This window comes from Dreissena polymorpha, chromosome 11, assembly GCF_020536995.1.
Source record: "Dreissena polymorpha isolate Duluth1 chromosome 11, UMN_Dpol_1.0, whole genome shotgun sequence".
Classification (NCBI taxonomy): Eukaryota; Metazoa; Mollusca; class Bivalvia; order Myida; family Dreissenidae; genus Dreissena; species Dreissena polymorpha.
Window position 1 is genome coordinate 60,452,044 of NC_068365.1, and position 19,056 is coordinate 60,471,099.

Consider the following 19,056-nt stretch of genomic DNA (forward strand, 5'->3'; position numbering starts at 1 on the left):
TTACGGAACATTATTGAGAAATGAATTATCTACACAGGTATGTAAATATTATTGCAATCCGTTGATATTAAGTGTCTGATATTGGGGCTTGAATGTTGCACACAAAATCCTTGCGCAACAAAGAAGGAAAACAGTCCACCATTAATTGAATGGTACAGCCGTTGTACGCTCCAAATATTACCAATATAAAAAGTAGCTTAATATTTGAGAGCGTCAACAAGTTGGACAAACCAAAGGGCGAGTACTTCATTGCAATTGGTATGAGAAGTGATGTGTTTACACTTCTGCAGTCGTCTGCTTCACTACGCAATTTATATGGAAATCACTTGAAGGGGACCAATAGAATGTTTAAATGTATGGAATATTGATGAATTTAGATCATCTACAATGTAAGTTGAAGTACGATTTTGAAATGCAATTATACCTGTTTTTGTTTTCTAATTTTTATTGCTTTTGACTTTATTTTCAATCATAGATAGTGAGTCAAAAATACTCAAACATATGCGTGTGAAGCCATTACAGTCAATATACTCAAAACACATGCGTGTGACATCTTCACAAGAGTCTTGTTCTTAATGTTAACACAACCACTGGAAACAGGTCTCCACCAATATAATATTTCTGGAAAAAGCTGAAGGATAGATCTCATGGTGGTGTAAAAATACATGTTCTTAAAATATACAGGATATTTGTCTTTTTATACGCCCGTTTTAAAAAAACAGGATGTATTATAGTTTTACCTTGGCGGTGGGCGGGCGGGCGGCGTCCACAGCAGTTTCCTCTCTCTAATTCAAATAGTTTTTATCTGATCTTCACCAAACTTGGTCAGAAGTTGTATCGAGACAATATCTATGTCAAGTTCGAAAATGGGTCATGCGGGGTCAAAAACTAGGTCACAGGGTCACTAAGTGCATTTCAAGCATTTAGCATAGTGTCCGCTCTCTAATTGAAATAGTTTTCATCTGATCTTCACCAAACTTGGTCAGAAGTTGTATCTGGACAATATCTAGGTCAAGTTCGAATATAGGTCATGCCGCTCTCTAGTTGAAGAAGTTTTCATCCGATCTTCTCCAAACTTGGTCAGAAGTTGTATCTGGACAATATCTAGGTAAAGTTCGAATATTGGTCATGCTGGGTCAAAAACTAGGTCACGGGGTTACTTAGTGCATTTCAAGCATTTAGCATGGTGTCCGCTCTCTAATAGAAGTAGTTTTCATCCGATAATCGCCAAACTTGGTCAGAAAATGTATCTAGACAATATTTAGGTCAAGTACGAATATGGGTCATGCCCGGTCAAAAACTAGGTCACAGGGTCACTTAAACCATTTCAAGCATTTAGCATGGTGTCCGCTCTCGAATTGAAGTAGTTTTAATCCGATCTTCACCAAATTTGGTCAGAAGTTGTGTCTAGACAATATCTACATGTAGGTCAAGTTCAAATATGGGTCATACCAGGTTAAAAACTAGGTCACGAGGTCACTTAGTGCATTTCAAGCATTTAGCATGGTGTCCGCTCTATAATTGATGTAGTTTTCATCAGATCTTCACCAACATTGGTCAGAAGTTGTGTCTAGATGATATGGAGATCAAGTTCAAATATGGGTCATGGTCATGCATGCCATAATTTTTCAGACCAATTCCGGGACATTTAGATAAATTGTCCGGGACTTTTGCCGATTTTCCGGGACATGTATAAAAATGTAGCGATATTTATAGACATATGCATTTTTGGTACGTTTTTTTTTTTGTTTCGCATCGTTGATTGCAAAAGTTCGAAAGCCTATCCGAAATACACTTGATCTATTAACGTCAAATTAAACATTACTACTTCCGTTACTAGATACAAGCCACGTGTTTTCAGTGTAAGCGTTCTAAACATAGATGGTGACGTCACTGCGTTATTGTTATTAAGACCGGTGTGTAACGCGTAGTTGTTGATACGCCTTTATTCATTTATAACATGTATATAATAAAAAATACAGCAATACAGTACCGATAGATCGTCAACTCAAATCAATTCACAATACATACAACCAATCACAATAAAACAAATACAACAAAACAGTAACGTCTTTGTCGGTTAAACGTGCAAACATAAACTGCTTTTAATTTTTTACTCAGCGATGTTGGACTTCAGATGTGTGAACAATTATCCTTTGCCCTTACGCAGCGGGAAATAATGACGTAGTAGATTAAAGTCAATTAACAACCACATTAAACAATGCCGCCTTTTCGGTTTGACCGCGAACGTGAGACAATCGATATGATAACAGGACCCCTGTTAATTGATCGATTTTGACACGTAGCGTAGTCTGCCTATTCGGGTAGGCATTGTCATGGAAACGCTGCAGATATACACAGATTCGAGGTGCAGTTAAGCCTAAGATAAGGTACATGTATATATGGATTTTGTAAATTCCGGGACATTTGACAGATTTCCGGGACAGCGGGACAAGTTCTTCATTTCCGGGACTGTCCCGGACAATCCGGGACGTATGGCATGTATGGTCATGGTAAAGTTATCAAGTTGTCCAAAGCCTTAAAACAGGGGTATCTTGTGACAGTTTAGCACTCTTGTTTCATTTCGTATAGGCTCAGGTTTAAGGTTCCGAGCTCATTTCTGTAAGAACAGCAAAACTTGGGCGATTTATACACAATTAATCAAAGCAATATTACATTGTATGTCTCTACAATTTATGTTTTACCCTCTTGTGTGTGTCAAAGAGAAAACTTCTGATAATAGTCTTTTTTGCATTAGCACAGACAACATATTGGTGTGATTGCTTATTGTATGTTAGTGTATGTTTAACCAAACAAATTGTTCGAGGAAATAAGAATAATGTACTCAGATAGATATTATAACTTACTGAAAATTGACTTAATAAGTGAATGAAAAAAGTCAAACAATTGCAAATGTAAGGGTATTTATATGCCATAACTGCTCTGTTAAGAGGGTGTTCAAAAATCAATTAGGACATTTGTCTGTCCGTCCGCTAGTCTGTTTGTCTTTCTGTCTATCCTTCTATCTGTCTTTCAATAGAAACAAGTGTTTGGGTTTCTCCTTCATTTTTGAACCTACAATATTGAAACTCGCGGACATTATGATATGAAGTTATACACGTTTTATTTTTATCATTCGTTGTAAACAATTCAAAAATGATTCTCCCTTTTCAACATATACATTCCAAAGCATCATGTATCATCTTTTCAAATGCAGTGTTTAGGGAAGAGGGGTAATCTTCAGCACAAGTCTTAAAAATTAAGTTTTAGTCAGTATGAATATGGAAGATAATGATTATAAATGCATTTACTTATTTAGGTTAAATTTATTAATAAATGTGTACAACTTGCAGAAAATATGAGATTATAATCTTCTTGATTATTGTTTGTAAACCTTTTTGCAGATTTGACAATGTCTTTGCTAGCAATTATTGAATAATGCTAATTTCTACAGAAGCAGACTGTCCCTGATTTCATTCATGTATTGTGATGTTTAAAATAACTTTAGGCCAACAAAACCATTGTGAGACAATTGGATTGCATTTCATGTTAATTTTTTTGTAATAGGACATTGTTTCAGTATTGAATATTCCAAAGGTTTTATTATCCAGTTATTACATTTGTTGACAACAACACATTGTTTGTATTTACCTGTTGATAATAAATAAGACTAAAGTGCTGGTTTACAATGTTTACAGATGAGTCAAGTGGTTCCTAATCATTGAGTTTGTGTTCTAAATGTATTACAAACAAAGGAGGCTAAATGTAAGGAAGAAATTGTATGGAAATGTTATAATTGTTTTAGAATAATTGAAAACTTTGATTCAATTACCTTTCAAGGTATATTTTATACTTTTTATTAAGAAACTGTATGTTTGTTAAATTTTAACTTTTCTGTTGAATGAAATGTAATTATTGACGTAATACAATATATAGAAAATATGAATTAGCACAAAACATAAACGTTGATAACAGACTGATAATGTTTTTGAATAATAAGAAAACTTAAATTGGTTAACATGAATTATTTATGAACAATAGCATATTAATTGTTTCACTGTGTTTAAGTCCCTGCAAATATATCTTAGCATTAGAAAGTTAGTCCCAGCGCTTCCGTTAATGGACGTCTGGGCGTAAATCATGCTAATAAATGGTAGTAATACATCCGTTTTACAAATGGTGGAAGTCACTTGGACGTCTGATAATCCGCCTGTATACTGTTTTCTAATACACAGGACATACAAATCACAACAGTAAATATAGTAATTCACTCTGTTTATTCCGCGCTTAATCGCCATAAAAGCGACATGGGGTAATAGATTATCCAGTGATACGATATATCAAAGTATCGTATAATAAAGTCACATAACACAGTCATGTATGCTGACACCGATGCACCATGAGAAGTTCTCAGGTTAAACTTCGCCAAACTGTGCTGTTCAGTCGCCAAATTGTGTTGTTGAGTGTCCAATCGGTAACAAGAATATGTATAAGGGCAAGGTTAACCGCTGACCATTATTTTTGGTGGGTTCAGTCATGAAGTAAACATTTATCTCAGATTGATTAACAAGGAATCACACTTTTAGAATTTACATAATATCCAACGAATATTAAACAGTACATTAAAGATGGTGTCGGGCATCATCATCACACCTTTTTACTATACACAATTACTGTTATCAATTGTTAATTATGAGAAGTTAAATGCCAATGGTGAGCAATTTGAAGTTGTGAACACTATACCCATTACAAATTTTATGCGGTAACAATTTTATTTCAGTACACATATATTTCATTATGTCCATTAGACTCCTATAAGCCTATACGACTTGTACCTGGTTCATTATAAAAATTAGAGGAGTAATTCCTAATCTCAAAGTTTTTTCCAGAGTGACAGCCCAATATTCACAAGTTTAGTTTACAACTAGAAATGGCGAAGCAGAGGCCGAGCGTATCCCCACGTTGCATATTTGACCCAGGGGCGCCCCAGGGTTGGTGATCGGGCCATGCATAGTTGAGATTGACCGTATTGTCATAAGAGAAGTTCAGTATCAATAAGAAGTGAATCGGTGTAGAGATAAAGAAGATATAGTAAAAGGCAATTTTGGGTGGGTGTGGTCTATGTGGGCGGGGAACCCCAGGGTTGGTAATGGGGCCATGCATAGTTGAGATTGACCCTATTGTCATAAGAGAAGTTCAGTATCAATTTGAAGTGAATCGGTGTAGAAATAAAGAAATTATAGTAAAATGCAATTTTGGGTGGGTGTGGTCTATGTGGGCGGGGCGCCCCAGGGCTGGTAATTTGGCCATGCATAGTTGAGATTGACCGTATTGTCATAAGAGAGGCTCAGTATCAATTTGAAGTAAATCTGTGTAGAAATGAAGAAGTTAATGTAAAATAACATAAAAAAATGAGTGAAAATCTCTGACCTGGCCCCACCCCAACCCCCATAACTTTTGACCCAGGGGTCAGATCAAAATTCCAAATAGTGCAGGGTCGCACATATGCTCATAGCTACAATGTATGTAAGTTTCAAGGTTCTAGTGCTAATAGTGTAGGAGGAGATAGTGGCCAGGACGGATGGAGATCAATACAATATCCCCACTTTTTCTCCGAAAAACGTGGTGATAATTAAAAAAATAAATAAATCTTAACTGTCAGTTCATCTATCAATCCTGCTGTATAGTGCTTAAACGGGTACCCGAAAAAACCCGAATCCACAGGTCAAAAAAATACCCGCAGATCCGGGTAAAAGTTTCTGCGAACGATACCGGTTTGGGTAGCAAACTACGAAGTACAAGATTACATGTTGAACGTGTAGTCAAATCATCTCTTTTCAACAAGTGAAGTAAAATCACAACCTTTATCAGTTAATGCAGTATTACAAATAGTCATAAATGAATAGAAGTGACGCACCAAAATCATGAATGTTAAGTTTTATTTGTTATTCAGATCATAATGGCGACGTTAAAAAAAAGAAACTTTTATTCTAAAATATATTTACTTCAAAGTAGAAAATGCAGTTAGAGCTAACAGTGAAAGTTATTTTGGCTTCTCTCCTCAAAATAATATTTAAGAACGCTTAAAGCGAGTATAAAGGATTTTGTCAAATATAAATGAATTTATATAAAATGTGTAAAAAACTTATTATATATATCTTTCAATATAAATTAAATTAAAAGTTAAGAAGAACATGTGTCGAAAAATGCGAAAAAAGCCAGATATTTAATTTTGAAATCGAAAAAGGCTGTACAGCCGAATTCGCCAGCATGTAAATCATGCATGTACGACGATATGAATCATAATTTAGTTTTAGTGCAGATTCGTTCATGCGACACACAGGCACAATTTTGTTTTACGGATCATTTTAACGAATATTTTTGTCACAATCGGCTCAGGGCGCTAATTTGTCTTTGCTGCATTTTATGAAATTCGTCTTGTATGTATACTTTTTCTTGCCTATTTTGTTTTTTTGTAACATATTTTTATCAATATATTACAATTTACACATATAAAAATCGTATAATCTCGCTTTAAACATGCTATGACAATTAATGTAGTTTTATTTTAATTACCTTGTGTATTATCGGACCCGACCTGACCCGAATTTTCTTGGATATTTTAATTTTGACACGCGGACCTGACCTGAAGAATATATGAGCCCTACTGTTGTATATGTTGAACTTTATTTAATATACATTAAAACAATTTCACTCTCAATTGTAAAGTGTTTAGTAGTAAAAACAACACCAATACCAACGTTCCAATTTTAGTTATAACTACATGATTTTTCCTGACAGCCCAACCCCTTTTCCAAAAATGATAAAAAAACCACTGTGGTACATTATGGGATTTAATGATTAAAAGTTTTTAATTGGCCATGGTGAATTTACTTTTTATGCCCCCGGAAAGAATGATCGGGGGTGTTTTGTTTTTGGCCCGTCTGCCTGTCTGTCTGTCATTGTATGTGTGTGTCTGTCCCAAAACTTTAACCTTGCTCATAAAATGAAAACTCTTGGGTCTATGTTCTGTAAACTTCACATGTGCATGCATCTCATTGAGATCTACAATCAAACATGGTTTGAGGTCACTAGGTCAAACGTCAAGGTCACTGTGACCTTTACATTCAAAATATAACCTTGTTTCTAAAATAGCTGCTGTGCGGCTTCAAAGTGCAGTAGGGGGCATTGTGTTTCATAAGCACAGCTCTTGTTTAGTCAAGCTTTAAAAGTGGATCTTTTGATAAGCATTTCTTAACAAAATATTGGTATACGCGTACTGCTCATTGAATCTGAAACTTTGACTAAGTTTACAACCTGCAAAATCTCACTTAGACTCTTCCCTTTACTGCTCAGATACCAATTTTGTCTTGTTTGTAGTCCCTTAGAAGATCAAATTAAATGAAAGACCTTCCTTTCTTAATAGATTCAAGTTTAAAAGCCTTATTTTCCAACCCTTCGATACTGATACTGATGAGCAGCAAACCGCATGAAGCCTGAGTAACTCGCAAGCTGTTGTGGTTGTATGCTGGTTGCATATTGCAATTGTTACTTTGCTACTATTATGGGGGAAGGAAATTCTGACTTAAAGTATATCATGGTCAGGATGGCCATTTGTTGAATGTTTAAAATTAAGACTAAGATCATACATAGAAATATTTGTAAATGTGGGGCACTGAGTATTGATTGACAATTTTGTGAGAGTATTACTGACGGTTTTTATCAGACAATACTTGTACTTAGTTTATATACATTAAATGTGTATTCTACAGAGAAAGAAAAAGATAACAAGTCATCGACTAACTTTTATGCAACACTGGCGGGTTGATTTGTAAGACTTTTTGTTAATTTAATATTTAAACTGGTCATCAAAACATGCATTTTACTTCACAGGGGGCTTTCCAATTGAAATGAAACCACATGTACAGCTGATGTTTGACTGACCAAGTGATCTACAGATGGCTGTTGTTTGACCAACGCCTTTTTCAATACATGTGATTTTGCTCATCCAACTGATGTATAGACAGTACAAAAGCAGTGTTCACTCAGTAGACACTCTACTGGAGAAGAGTTTCTCAAACCTCTCAGTGGTAAGTAAATGAGCCGCACTCTGTGAAAACTTAGCCTAATGCATGTTTGTAAAGTGTTGCCCCAGATTAGCCTGTGCAGTCCACACAGGCTAATCAGGGACAACACTTTCCTCCTTAAATGGATTTTCCTTTCATTGAACATTTTCATAAAAGCGGAAACTGTCACAATACAGTATCTTAAAGAAACATGTTCGCAGTTTTACACTGTATAACTTGATGCAAAACAGATCTCTAGCAGAATTTCAGATAGTTTGTTATAAATAAATATAACATAGAATTTTTCCACTTACATGAGCAGAGCATGTGAAGTTCTAATATGTTTCAGACAGATTTAAATAAGAATATTGATGCAAGGGAGGAAACTGAGGGATGCAATGGCGCCACTCCAGAGACAGAGTTGCCTACCTTAGACCACAGTGTTCTGACAGCAGTGGAGGTATTTATGATTTAACTTTACTGTTGATGAATTCTTCTCTGTCAGCAGCAGCAACAATAGATTCAGGTGGTGATTGGAGTGGCACTTTGAAAAATTATTCAGGACCTACATTTTAACTGACAACAAAATCAAATCAACAACAATTTTGGAAATTCTTTGTTACATGTTATAACATTATCTTTCATTTTTTTATTAGCTCGGCATTTTTGGAAAAAAACCTGATGTATTGTCATAGCCAGCTCGTCGTGTCGTCTGCCGTCCGCTTCGTGCTAAAACCTTAATATTTGCTCTAAAATCAAAGTGCTTCCACCTACAACTTTGAAACATCATATGTAGCTGCACCTTGATGAGTACTACATGCCACACCCATTTTTGGGTCACTAGGTCAAAGGTCAATGTAACTTACCTTTCTTCCTTTTCTTCTGCCAAGCTTTCATTTACAGGGGACAAAAATATTTCTAAACTGCACTCGTCCTGCAGGACAAGTGCATAAAGATTTTCACTCGTCCTGCAAACACATGCACTTGTCCTTCAAAGTATGTGTGAAATAAAGATTGCTGATATGACTAATACAGTTTCCTATATCACTGCTAAAATGCTGCTTACTCAGTTATTCATGCCAGCTGATCACAAAAGAAATGTTTAGCAGTGAAATAAGTTAGATCTACTTTATTTATGAGGAACACAAAATAACTAAATGAAGACTCGCGTGCTTTCTGTTTCGGACGTTTGAACATCGCTTCCGCCAACTTTAAAGAACACTTGTATGTCAGACATTTTTCAGACGAAATTCAGACTGGTTTCAAACCGTACTTCATGATTAAAAAATTCTTTAAAGATCAATACTAACAGTGAATGCAGTCGGATAGTTCCCTGTCAACATGGACGCGCAAAGTTTATACCAAAAAGCCAATATTTACTCGGGAAACAGTCTCGCATAACAACGCGCTATTGCTGTTTGAAATTTACAATTACAATTTCCGGTTCATTCGCATTCTACTTTTGGAATAGATATGCTTTAAGAAAATGATTTTATTTAATGAAAACGAGTCTTTCTGGTCAGAATATACATATTTTAACATCAGTTTTTTTCACTCGTCCTGTAGGACGAGAGCTTTAGGAAAATTCACTCGTCCTTTCAAGATTTCACTCGTCAATACGAGCGGACGAGTGGTATTTTTGTCCCCTGATTTACTGGTATTCAAAACTGCACCCACAACCAAGCCTTGGCATCCGCTATGTGGTGCTCTTGTATGATTATATATGCAAATATATGACCACTATATATGATCATACTGCTTAAAAAATCAGTTTTGAATGATGTCATTGTTGTGTGGCAATCTGAACAATGTTTACCAGAACTCTTTTTATTATCTTTCAAATTTCTATAATGATTTATTCTTACTTCATGTTAAAGTTTTAAACTCACTGTTTAGGGTAATTTTACTTGAGTCGAAAGGGTTAACTGTATACAAACAATGTAAGTCTATAAATAACAAGCTCTGTGATCAAAGCCAGGACTCAGCGTGTTCAGGCTTTAAGTATCATATCTTATGAATCTATTTTTTTTTAATTATTTGGTTCCCAGCTAATGTTCATTTAAAAATTGTTTATTAACAATACACATACAATTTGCCCATGAGTCGGACACATTCGCCAGTAACACAGACACATATTTGTCTTGAGCAATTATTGGGTTATCCATTCCCTATATTTATAAAAATGCAACAGTCCTGTGTTGAATATATAAATTTATTATTTTGTCATCATGTCTACTGCAAAAAATAAGTTATTGAAAGAGGACATGTGACATGGTCGCAATTAGTGTCTATCCGAACTTTACAACAACGTAACCATTTTTAGCACTGGGGGTTGACAAAGGGCAGTACAAAAATACAAAGATAAAACATTATATGATTCTTGTTGTTTTAGAGCTTAGAGATTCATTAAAGATTGAGTCATGTTAATTGGAACGAATATGTAGTTGATTCTCATCCATAGGCCTATGCCAGTTAATAAACTCATGTTTGCCATAAGGGTGAACTGGGTTCGTCTCAAGGGCTATTTGGGTTGTAACACATTTTTTACCGTAAAATACATAAACAAGAGCAAACCACTGAAGATGTCCTCTCATAATTACAGAATAAGGCACTATCAAGTCATTTGTGAACGCTGTGAACGTATCTGACCAAAATGCCCATGGTATAAAGATGATCAATCATTGAAAATTCTGAATTCACTGTCGCCAGAAGTTATTAAAACTGTTATGTATCCAAATTCATTGTGAGATCATATTTGATAACATTTTATTTCAAAATTTTATTTTTGAGTATGAAAGGTCAAGTGTTTGTTATAACGCCACAAATCATGCCAATCAAAACTGATCTTTGCAAACTACAAAGATAAATGTTCGACTCAAGGGCAGAATTTACTCAATGGCAAGTAACTCTATGAGTCTATTGAAAGAAATGCAGTCTATTTATAGAAACATGTTTTTTTTTAAAGAAATACCACTTACCGGTATATATTTACATATATATTTTTAGAAATGCTGGGAGGAGATTGCTCTCCAGTGTTCACAATACGAGGAGAACCAGCCATACACACAAGTACCTGATGATGGAGATTGGAAGACGTTGCGCGTATTTGTGTCCTCAACATTTACAGACTTCTTTTGTGAGCGGGAAATTCTTGTGAAGAAGGTATTACAACTTTGTGAGGGTAGAACAGTTTTATGCCACCAGTAGGGTGGCATATAGCAGTTGAACTGTCCGTCAGTCAGTATGTCAGTCTGTCCGTCCGTCCGAAAACTTTAATGGTCATAACTTTTTCAATATCTAACATAGCAACTTGATATTTGGCTTGCATGTGCATCTCATGGAGCTGCACATTTTGAGTGGTGAAAGGTGAAGATCAAGGTCATCCTTCAAGGTCAAATGTTTAATATATGGCGTCTGTCCGTCCGTCTAAAAACTTTAACATTGGCCATAACTTTTACACTATTAAAGATAGCAACTTGATATTTGGCGTGCATGTGTATCTCCTGGAGCTGAACATTTTGAGTGGTGAAAGGTGAAGGTCATCCTTCAAGGTCAAATGTCAAATATTCCGTCCAAAAACTTTAACATTGGCCATAACTATTTCACTATTGAAGATAGCAACTTGATATTTGGCATGCATGTGTATCTCCTGGAGCTAAACATTTTGAGTGATGAAAGGTGAAGGTCAAGGTCATCCTTCAAGATCAAATGTGAAATATTCCGTCCGTCCGAAAACTTTAACATAACTTTTTAAATATTGAAGATAGCAACATGATATTTGGCATGCATGTGTATCTCCTCATTTTTAGTGCTGAAAGGTCAAGGTCATCCTTCAAGGGCAAAGGTCAAAAATAAAAAAATAAAAATTTCATTTCTCCACTCAATCTCTTACTTACTTCTCATGGAGCTGCACATTTTGAGTGGTGAAAGGTCAAGGTCATCCTTCAAGGTCAAAGGTAAAATATATGGCTTCAAAGCGGCGCAATAGGGGGCATTGTGTTTCTGACAAACACATCTCTTGTTATTTTCCTCATTAAAACAAACCACTATACTATAAACCTTGTGAGTGTCCTTGTTTTTTTCCCCTGCAATTTTCTGTGTTAATTTCTCATGTAATGACAGAAAAAAAAGATTAAAAAAAATAATTATTTATCGATACCAGTTAAGCAGAATAATTATTCGATTTATAGAATTAATCAATGGTAAGAGTCAAATGCAAATAAGTTAATTGGTTTGACAAAGGCTGTTGGTTTAAGTTTTTTGTTAGCTGTGCTAAATAAACATTTATTTCTTTTGCACTTTCAAAACATTTTCAATATTACACCTATATGGCTTAATTGTTGAATTCCTCAGGTGTTTCCAGAGTTTCGGGAATGGTGTCAGGCCCGTAAGCTGTATTTAGTAGAGTGTGACCTGCGATGGGGTGTCCCTAATGACTCAACTACGGCGCTCACGATTTCCATGTGCCTGGATGAGCTGGATCGATGCCTGGCGGAAACTGGTGGGCAGCCTCTATTCTTGAACCTGCTTGGAAAGAAGTATGTACTGGACAAGTGGGAACAAACAAGTACACAGCTTGCGTTAACGAAAGTTTAAAAGAAATTTACTAACAATTTTACAATTGTTGTTGTAGAACCACTAAAATTGCACTCATAACAGTATCCAAACAAGATAACATGTATTGTTATGTCATACTTGACTTGAGTGACATTAAAGTTTTTTGACTTGAGTGTCATAAAAATTGTGTACAAGAGCAGACACATATCCTTTGAAAATTGTAAGGTACACGTTTATAACTGCTCAATGATGTCAAAACTCTCATATTCTAAGATGAAAACATTTCAAGATGGGAGACAATGAAGGTGTTTTCAGTGTTGGAGACAGGGAATGATTATTGTGTGAGGCTTTGAAACAAATTCAATTCTATTCTTCCTGAGTGCTCATCTGATTTTTGCTTGGAAAAATTAACTTATTTTCTATTTATCCTTTTATGATATGCTCATTACAAATGTTAAAACAGTGAGAGTATAATTTGCTTAAATCTCATTTCTTTATTATTTTAAACTGGTTTTGTTGTTGTGTAGTTATACCCCCATTACCAATGGTAATGGGGACTATATAGGAGTCACTTTGTCGGTCTGTCTGGCGGTCTGTCCCGAAATCTTGTCCGGGCAATAACTATGTAGTTTATTGTGAGATTTTAAAATCATTTGGCACATTTGTTCAACATCATTGGACGGTGTGTTGCGCGAAAGAATTACGTCGATATCTCTAAGGTAAAGGTCACACTTTGAGTTCAAAGGTCAAAAATGGCCATAAATGAGCTTGTCCGGCCATAACTATGTCGTTCATTGTGAGATTTTCAAATCATTAGGCTCATTTTTTTCACCATCATTTGATGAAGTGTCGCGCAAAAGAATTACGTCGATAGCTCCAAGGTCAAGGTCACACTGAGTTTAAAGGTCAAAAATGGCCATAAATGAGCTTGTCCGGGCCATAACCATGTCGTTCATTGTGAGATTTAAAAATAATTTGTTCACCATCATTGGACGGTGTGTCGAACGAAAGAATTATGTTGATATCTCCAAGGTCAAAGTCACACTTTGAGCTCAAAGGTCAAAAATGGCCATAAATGATGATGGCATAATAATTCTTAAAAATCGCCATAAATTAGATTCTCTTGTTTTGAGAAGACAACATGCAAAATAGTCTCTGTCAATGCAGCAGTTCTCAAAATATTTTTCAAATAAATGTGGATTTACAATAATAGTCAGATGAAGTTTTAAGTTAATTAAATTCTTAAATTATTAAATTTAACATGATACAAGATGACAACTTGTTCCGAATCCTAGCTCCTGCTAGTTTCTCTATAAAGTACATGTTTGTCATAGATACGGGTGGTGTCCCAGTGAGACAGACGTGCCTGAAGATGTGAAGACAAAGTTTGACTGGGTACAGGGCACTTCCATTACATTCATGGAAATACTGCACGGAGCATACAGGTTTGTTGAAGACATTCTTATATAAAATCAGGTCACCTGTTCACACAAGATACAAAATAGCACCAAGAGCTTTTCTTTTTATCTCACCTTGCAAAACGTATTCATGGTGAGCTATTGGGATACTTTGATGTCTACTATCCCTCCAGGTGTAAGTCAGTGCATTTGTCCATCAACTTTTTAAACAAATGTCATGTCCCAACTACTTGGCAGAATTTGACAAAACTTCGCAGGCATTTTCCTTCTGTTTTCTTGGTAACTTTGTTCAAATCATACATGTCTGTTAATCAATCATATCACTGGGCAAAAGCAAGATAACTTAAACAAATTTCTTTGGAACCGCTTAGCCCAGAAGTTTTATATTTAGGATGTAACATTGCATTTTAGTCCTTAACAAAGTTTGCTCAAAGTTTGGCCTGAAGTCAAAAATGGCTCTGCCTGAGGGGTCACCAGTTTTTCATAGACAGAATGAATTCCTGAAATTTGTTTGTGTGTCTGAAACAGCAAAGCCCAAGGCTTTTCTGTTTGGTTGGTATTATCATCTAGAGGTCCCATACAAAGTTTTTCCACTGTATACCCCTGTGGTCAAAATAGGCTTTGCCTTTGAGGTCAACAGTTTTGCATATATGTGGAAAATCTTAAAGATCTTGTTGCAACTTTCAGCTCATTACCACTCAAGGGGTCAATGTTTTCATGCATTCTTGATGAAACTTGGTCAAAATGTTTATCTGGATAATATCAAGATTAAGTTCAAATCTTGGTCAAGTACGTCAAAAAACTAAAAAATATTTTGACCCCTCAAGAGGTCACATTTAAGACTCAATTTTGATAACAGTTGGTTGAAAATCTTATTTTTACAATATCTTGGCCAATTTCACACCTAGGTCATGTCATTCAAAAACAAGGTTACCAGGTCAAATAACTTTTTTGCCGTCAGGTCATGGTGGCATATAGGAGTTGGACTGTATGTCAAGCATGCCGTTTTCTGGATATTTTTTTGTAACACATTTAGCTATTGAGCTGATTTTTGGTATGTGGGTCTACCTACATTACCTACTGGTTATGTGTATCATTCCGGTCAATTGATTTTTGGCTAATTTATGGGGCTTTGACTTCAAAATTTTTCCTATTCTGAAGGTTTTTGAGGCAAGGCTTTCAGATATTGAGCTGATTTTTGGTACATTATATTTGAGTCTACCCACATGACCTACAGATAAAGTCTGCGTTTTGTTCCGTTCTGTTGATTTTGGGCAAAATTATGGGCCTTTAACTTGGAAATTTTCTCCTTAATAACCGTTGTTCGGGAGGTTTTTTACGCACCGCTTTCAGATATTCAGCTATTGAAATGTCTTATGGTATGTGAGTCTGCCTACATGACTTATAGTTGAAGTGTGAGTTTTGTTCCAGTCTATTGATTTTTGGCAAAGTTATTGGCCTCGGACTTCAAAATTGTCCGTATTTTGAAGGTTTTTACACAACGCTTTCATATATTGAGCTGATTTTTGGTTCGTGAGTTTACCTACATGACTTAAGGTCAAGTGTGAGTTTCGTTCTGATCTATTGATTTTTTGGCGAAGTTGTGGGCCATCAACACATTTTTTCACTTTTAAACCTATTATCTAAAGTTTTTTTACGCAACGCGTTCAGGTATTGAGCTGATTTTTGGTGTTTGAGTCTACCCAGACAGACATTTCCAAAACTGCCGGACCCTTGGACCTGACCGATGTTTTTAAGACAGGTCCGATTGAAAATTCTATGTTTCCGGTCCGAATGTGCAGTAAATAATAAAAGGACAGATGTTTATTTATTTCATAAAATTAAAATCTGAAAATAAAAGAGAGCTTAAAAGAAATATGAGCAGTGAAAATTACGTATTTTTTATTAACATTCATAAAAATTTAATGTGCACGCGCACTTCCGAGTAAATATGTCATCAGTTTTTACAGTTAAACGAAAACACGTTCTGCTTCTAAAATTGTTGTTATTAGGGGCATTTACAGTTTGTTCCTGATCACATTTAGGCTTAATTGTTCATTGATTTCTATATCTTTGTGGCCAGTTTATTGACATTTGTAGCATAATTCTGAGTTGTCATATAATTTCGCGACTGTGAAATAGTTGTCAATTCAATTTTCGTAATACCGATAAAGTGTTGTGTACTTTAAAATTAAAAGTGATTCTGTCTCTTTATGTTATACATACTTATGCCACTTGTGTACTGTTTTTTGGATACTGCATTAACTCCTAACAAGTATTGATGTGATTTTTTGTGTAAAAATAATTTATTTACATTCTTGAGTCACTGTCGCAGTCACTTAACTATCAACAATGCTTTTTTCTGAATGCAAGGAAAAAGTCTGGCCTTCAATTTCAGGGGGAAATATCCACAAAACTGAGAAAGGCGAAACTTTTTCCAATGTGAACTTAAAATTTTGGGAAATTTGAATGATTTTAAAGAAATTAAGTTAGGGGGAAGGGACCCTGCTAAAGAAGGGAAAACAAACCTGAAAAGTATCTGAAAACTTTTGTTTTAACTTCAATTTGCATACCAGTATACAATAATTGAATTTTCAATTGAGAAAATTTCTTTATTTTTAACTAATTTTTGGTTTTAATATTTTTCTGTAGAATACTGAGTGTTGTAATTTGTTATTGTTCAATGTTGTGCTGCTTATTTTCCATTGCATTTTCCCAATTATCATTTTGTCAATAAATTTGAGTTAGTGACGTGATGTTTTGGTCCTATGAAACATAGCCCGGTCCTGCAAGTTTTGTCCTTTGGACTAAAAATACTTTTAGGAATGTCTGCCCACATGACCTTCAGATGAAGAGAGCGTTTTGTTCTGGTTCATTGACTTTGGGCTAAATTATGGGTCATTACTTAACAGGTACAAATGAGTTTTAAAAAAATTGACAAAAGGCACAACCCTTCACTTATACCTTTTCTTTTAGTTCTACACCCATCCATAAACAAAATTTATTTGGCAAGGGATATCAATTCAACAAATTTGCTTGTTGATTTACACTTTCTGTTTCATGCAGTATTCCAATTATTTTGATGATTCCAATGAACGTTTATGAAATGACAATAGACCAGTTTCACAATACTATCACTGTTCCTATTTTTAGATATCATGTGGTGCGTCGAACTTCAGTACAAGGCTGAATGTGTAACTTTCTTTTGCGGATCATTTCAATGATTATATACCAGTTAATTGTAACTCTTTATGTTTGGGATTTTCATGTCAATAATTTGATAATGTATTATAAAACAAACATTTACTGAATAATAATTAAACGACGTCATATATCGTTAGTATATATATTTATAAATATTATTACATCTTTATAAAAATATAGTTGCCCATAAATGTCACAGTAAAGATGGCCTTAAGAATTAAAATTGATAATTGCACAAAACAAAGGTATGCATTAGCCGTATAATATAGTACAAAGTATAATGTAACTATAATTCTAAAAGTTATGGGTGTGTTCAGTGTGTTGGTATGTGATATTTGTCATGAACGATCGAACATGTAAGAGGTGTTTGTTGAATGAACCATAGGGCGAAGCACTATAAAGGCGAAGTACATGACACTATTTAAATGTTATGCTAACTTTTACATAGCCTAATGTGGAAAAACGCTCACTTTCAGCAAATTTTAAAAGTCTATTATAATGTAACATTCATTCATATTGCATCAAATTTCATCTCAATTTTAAACCGATTATTGTTGGATGTAGTGATGTTTTTCCAATGAGACATGTACACATTCTTTTTTCAAACAATATCCTCGAATGTCGACTTTCCTACCCCATATTTCTCTGAAAGAATCGTGTAGGTTAAGGCAACATCTCTGACTCTATATCATTTTGATTTTGTCTTCTAGAGACAATGCCACAGGCCTTCGCTTAGATGGAGGTTCGACCATTTTTAGTCTCAGTTATCTTAATTGCCAATTTGAAAATCTAAATGAATATCTTAATGCAACTGCTTTAAGAACACTGCAAATTACCATTTAATATGACACTAAATAAGCAATTGTAATAAACAATTCAAGATTATATACCATTAAGCTAACCTACAGTTTCCTTCATCAAAAACAAAACACACTTAACAACCCTATAATGTTTGTTATCAGTAATTATAATCAGTTTTTTCACTTGTATTGATCGATATGTACTTCAAAGGCTAAGACTCTTAATATTGATTTGAGATTTTTACAGTTTGCAAAATTTTCGACCATCTTTATTTATTTCACGCATCTTTAATCTGCTATTCACCTGTTTTTATGTCCCCCACTATAGTAGTGGGGGACATATTGTTTTTGCCCTGTCCGTTGGTTGGTCTGTTGGTTGGTCTGTTTGCGCCAACTTTAACATTTTGCAATAACTTTTGCTATATTGAATATAGCAACTTGATATTTGGCATGCATGTGTATCTCATGGAGCTGCACATTTTGAGTGGTGAAAGGTCAAGGTCAAGGTCATCCTTCAAGGTCAGAGGTCAAATATATGTGGCCAAAATCGCTCATTTTATGAATACTTTTGAAATATTGAAGATAGCAACTTGATATTTGGCATGCATTTGTATCTCATGGAGCAGCACATTATGAGTGGTGAAAGGTCAAGGTCAAGGTCATCCTTTAAGGTCAAATATATGTGGCCCAAATCACTTATTTTATAAATACTTTTGCAATATTGAAGATAGCAACTTGATATTTGGTATGCATGTGCATCTCATGGAGCTGCACATTTTGAGTGGTGAAAGGTCAAGGTCAAGGTCATCCTTCAAGGTCAGAGGTCAAATATATGTGGCCCAAATCGCTTATTTTATGAATACTTTTGCAATATTGAAGATAGCAACTTGATATTTGGCATGCATGTGTATCTCATGGAGCTGCACATTTTGAGTGGTGAAAGGTTAAAGTCATCCTTCACAAGGTCAAGGCCATCCTTCAAGGTCAAACGTCATATAGGGGGACATTGTG

General features: G+C 35.1%; 1 protein-coding gene across 1 annotated transcript in view; it reads left to right on the forward strand.

The window, feature by feature from the left end:
- Nucleotides 1–19,056, forward strand: part of LOC127851915 (TPR repeat-containing protein DDB_G0287407-like) — a 71,516-nt gene that overhangs the window by 2,469 nt on the left and 49,991 nt on the right. Inside the window, exons 2-6 of the mRNA XM_052385902.1 lie at nt 7,894–8,090; nt 8,416–8,526; nt 11,073–11,228; nt 12,420–12,604; nt 13,958–14,068. Coding sequence (XP_052241862.1) covers nt 8,016–8,090; nt 8,416–8,526; nt 11,073–11,228; nt 12,420–12,604; nt 13,958–14,068 — 638 coding nt within the window. The 5' untranslated portion in view covers nt 7,894–8,015. The remainder of the gene's footprint in view (nt 1–7,893; nt 8,091–8,415; nt 8,527–11,072; nt 11,229–12,419; nt 12,605–13,957; nt 14,069–19,056) is intronic.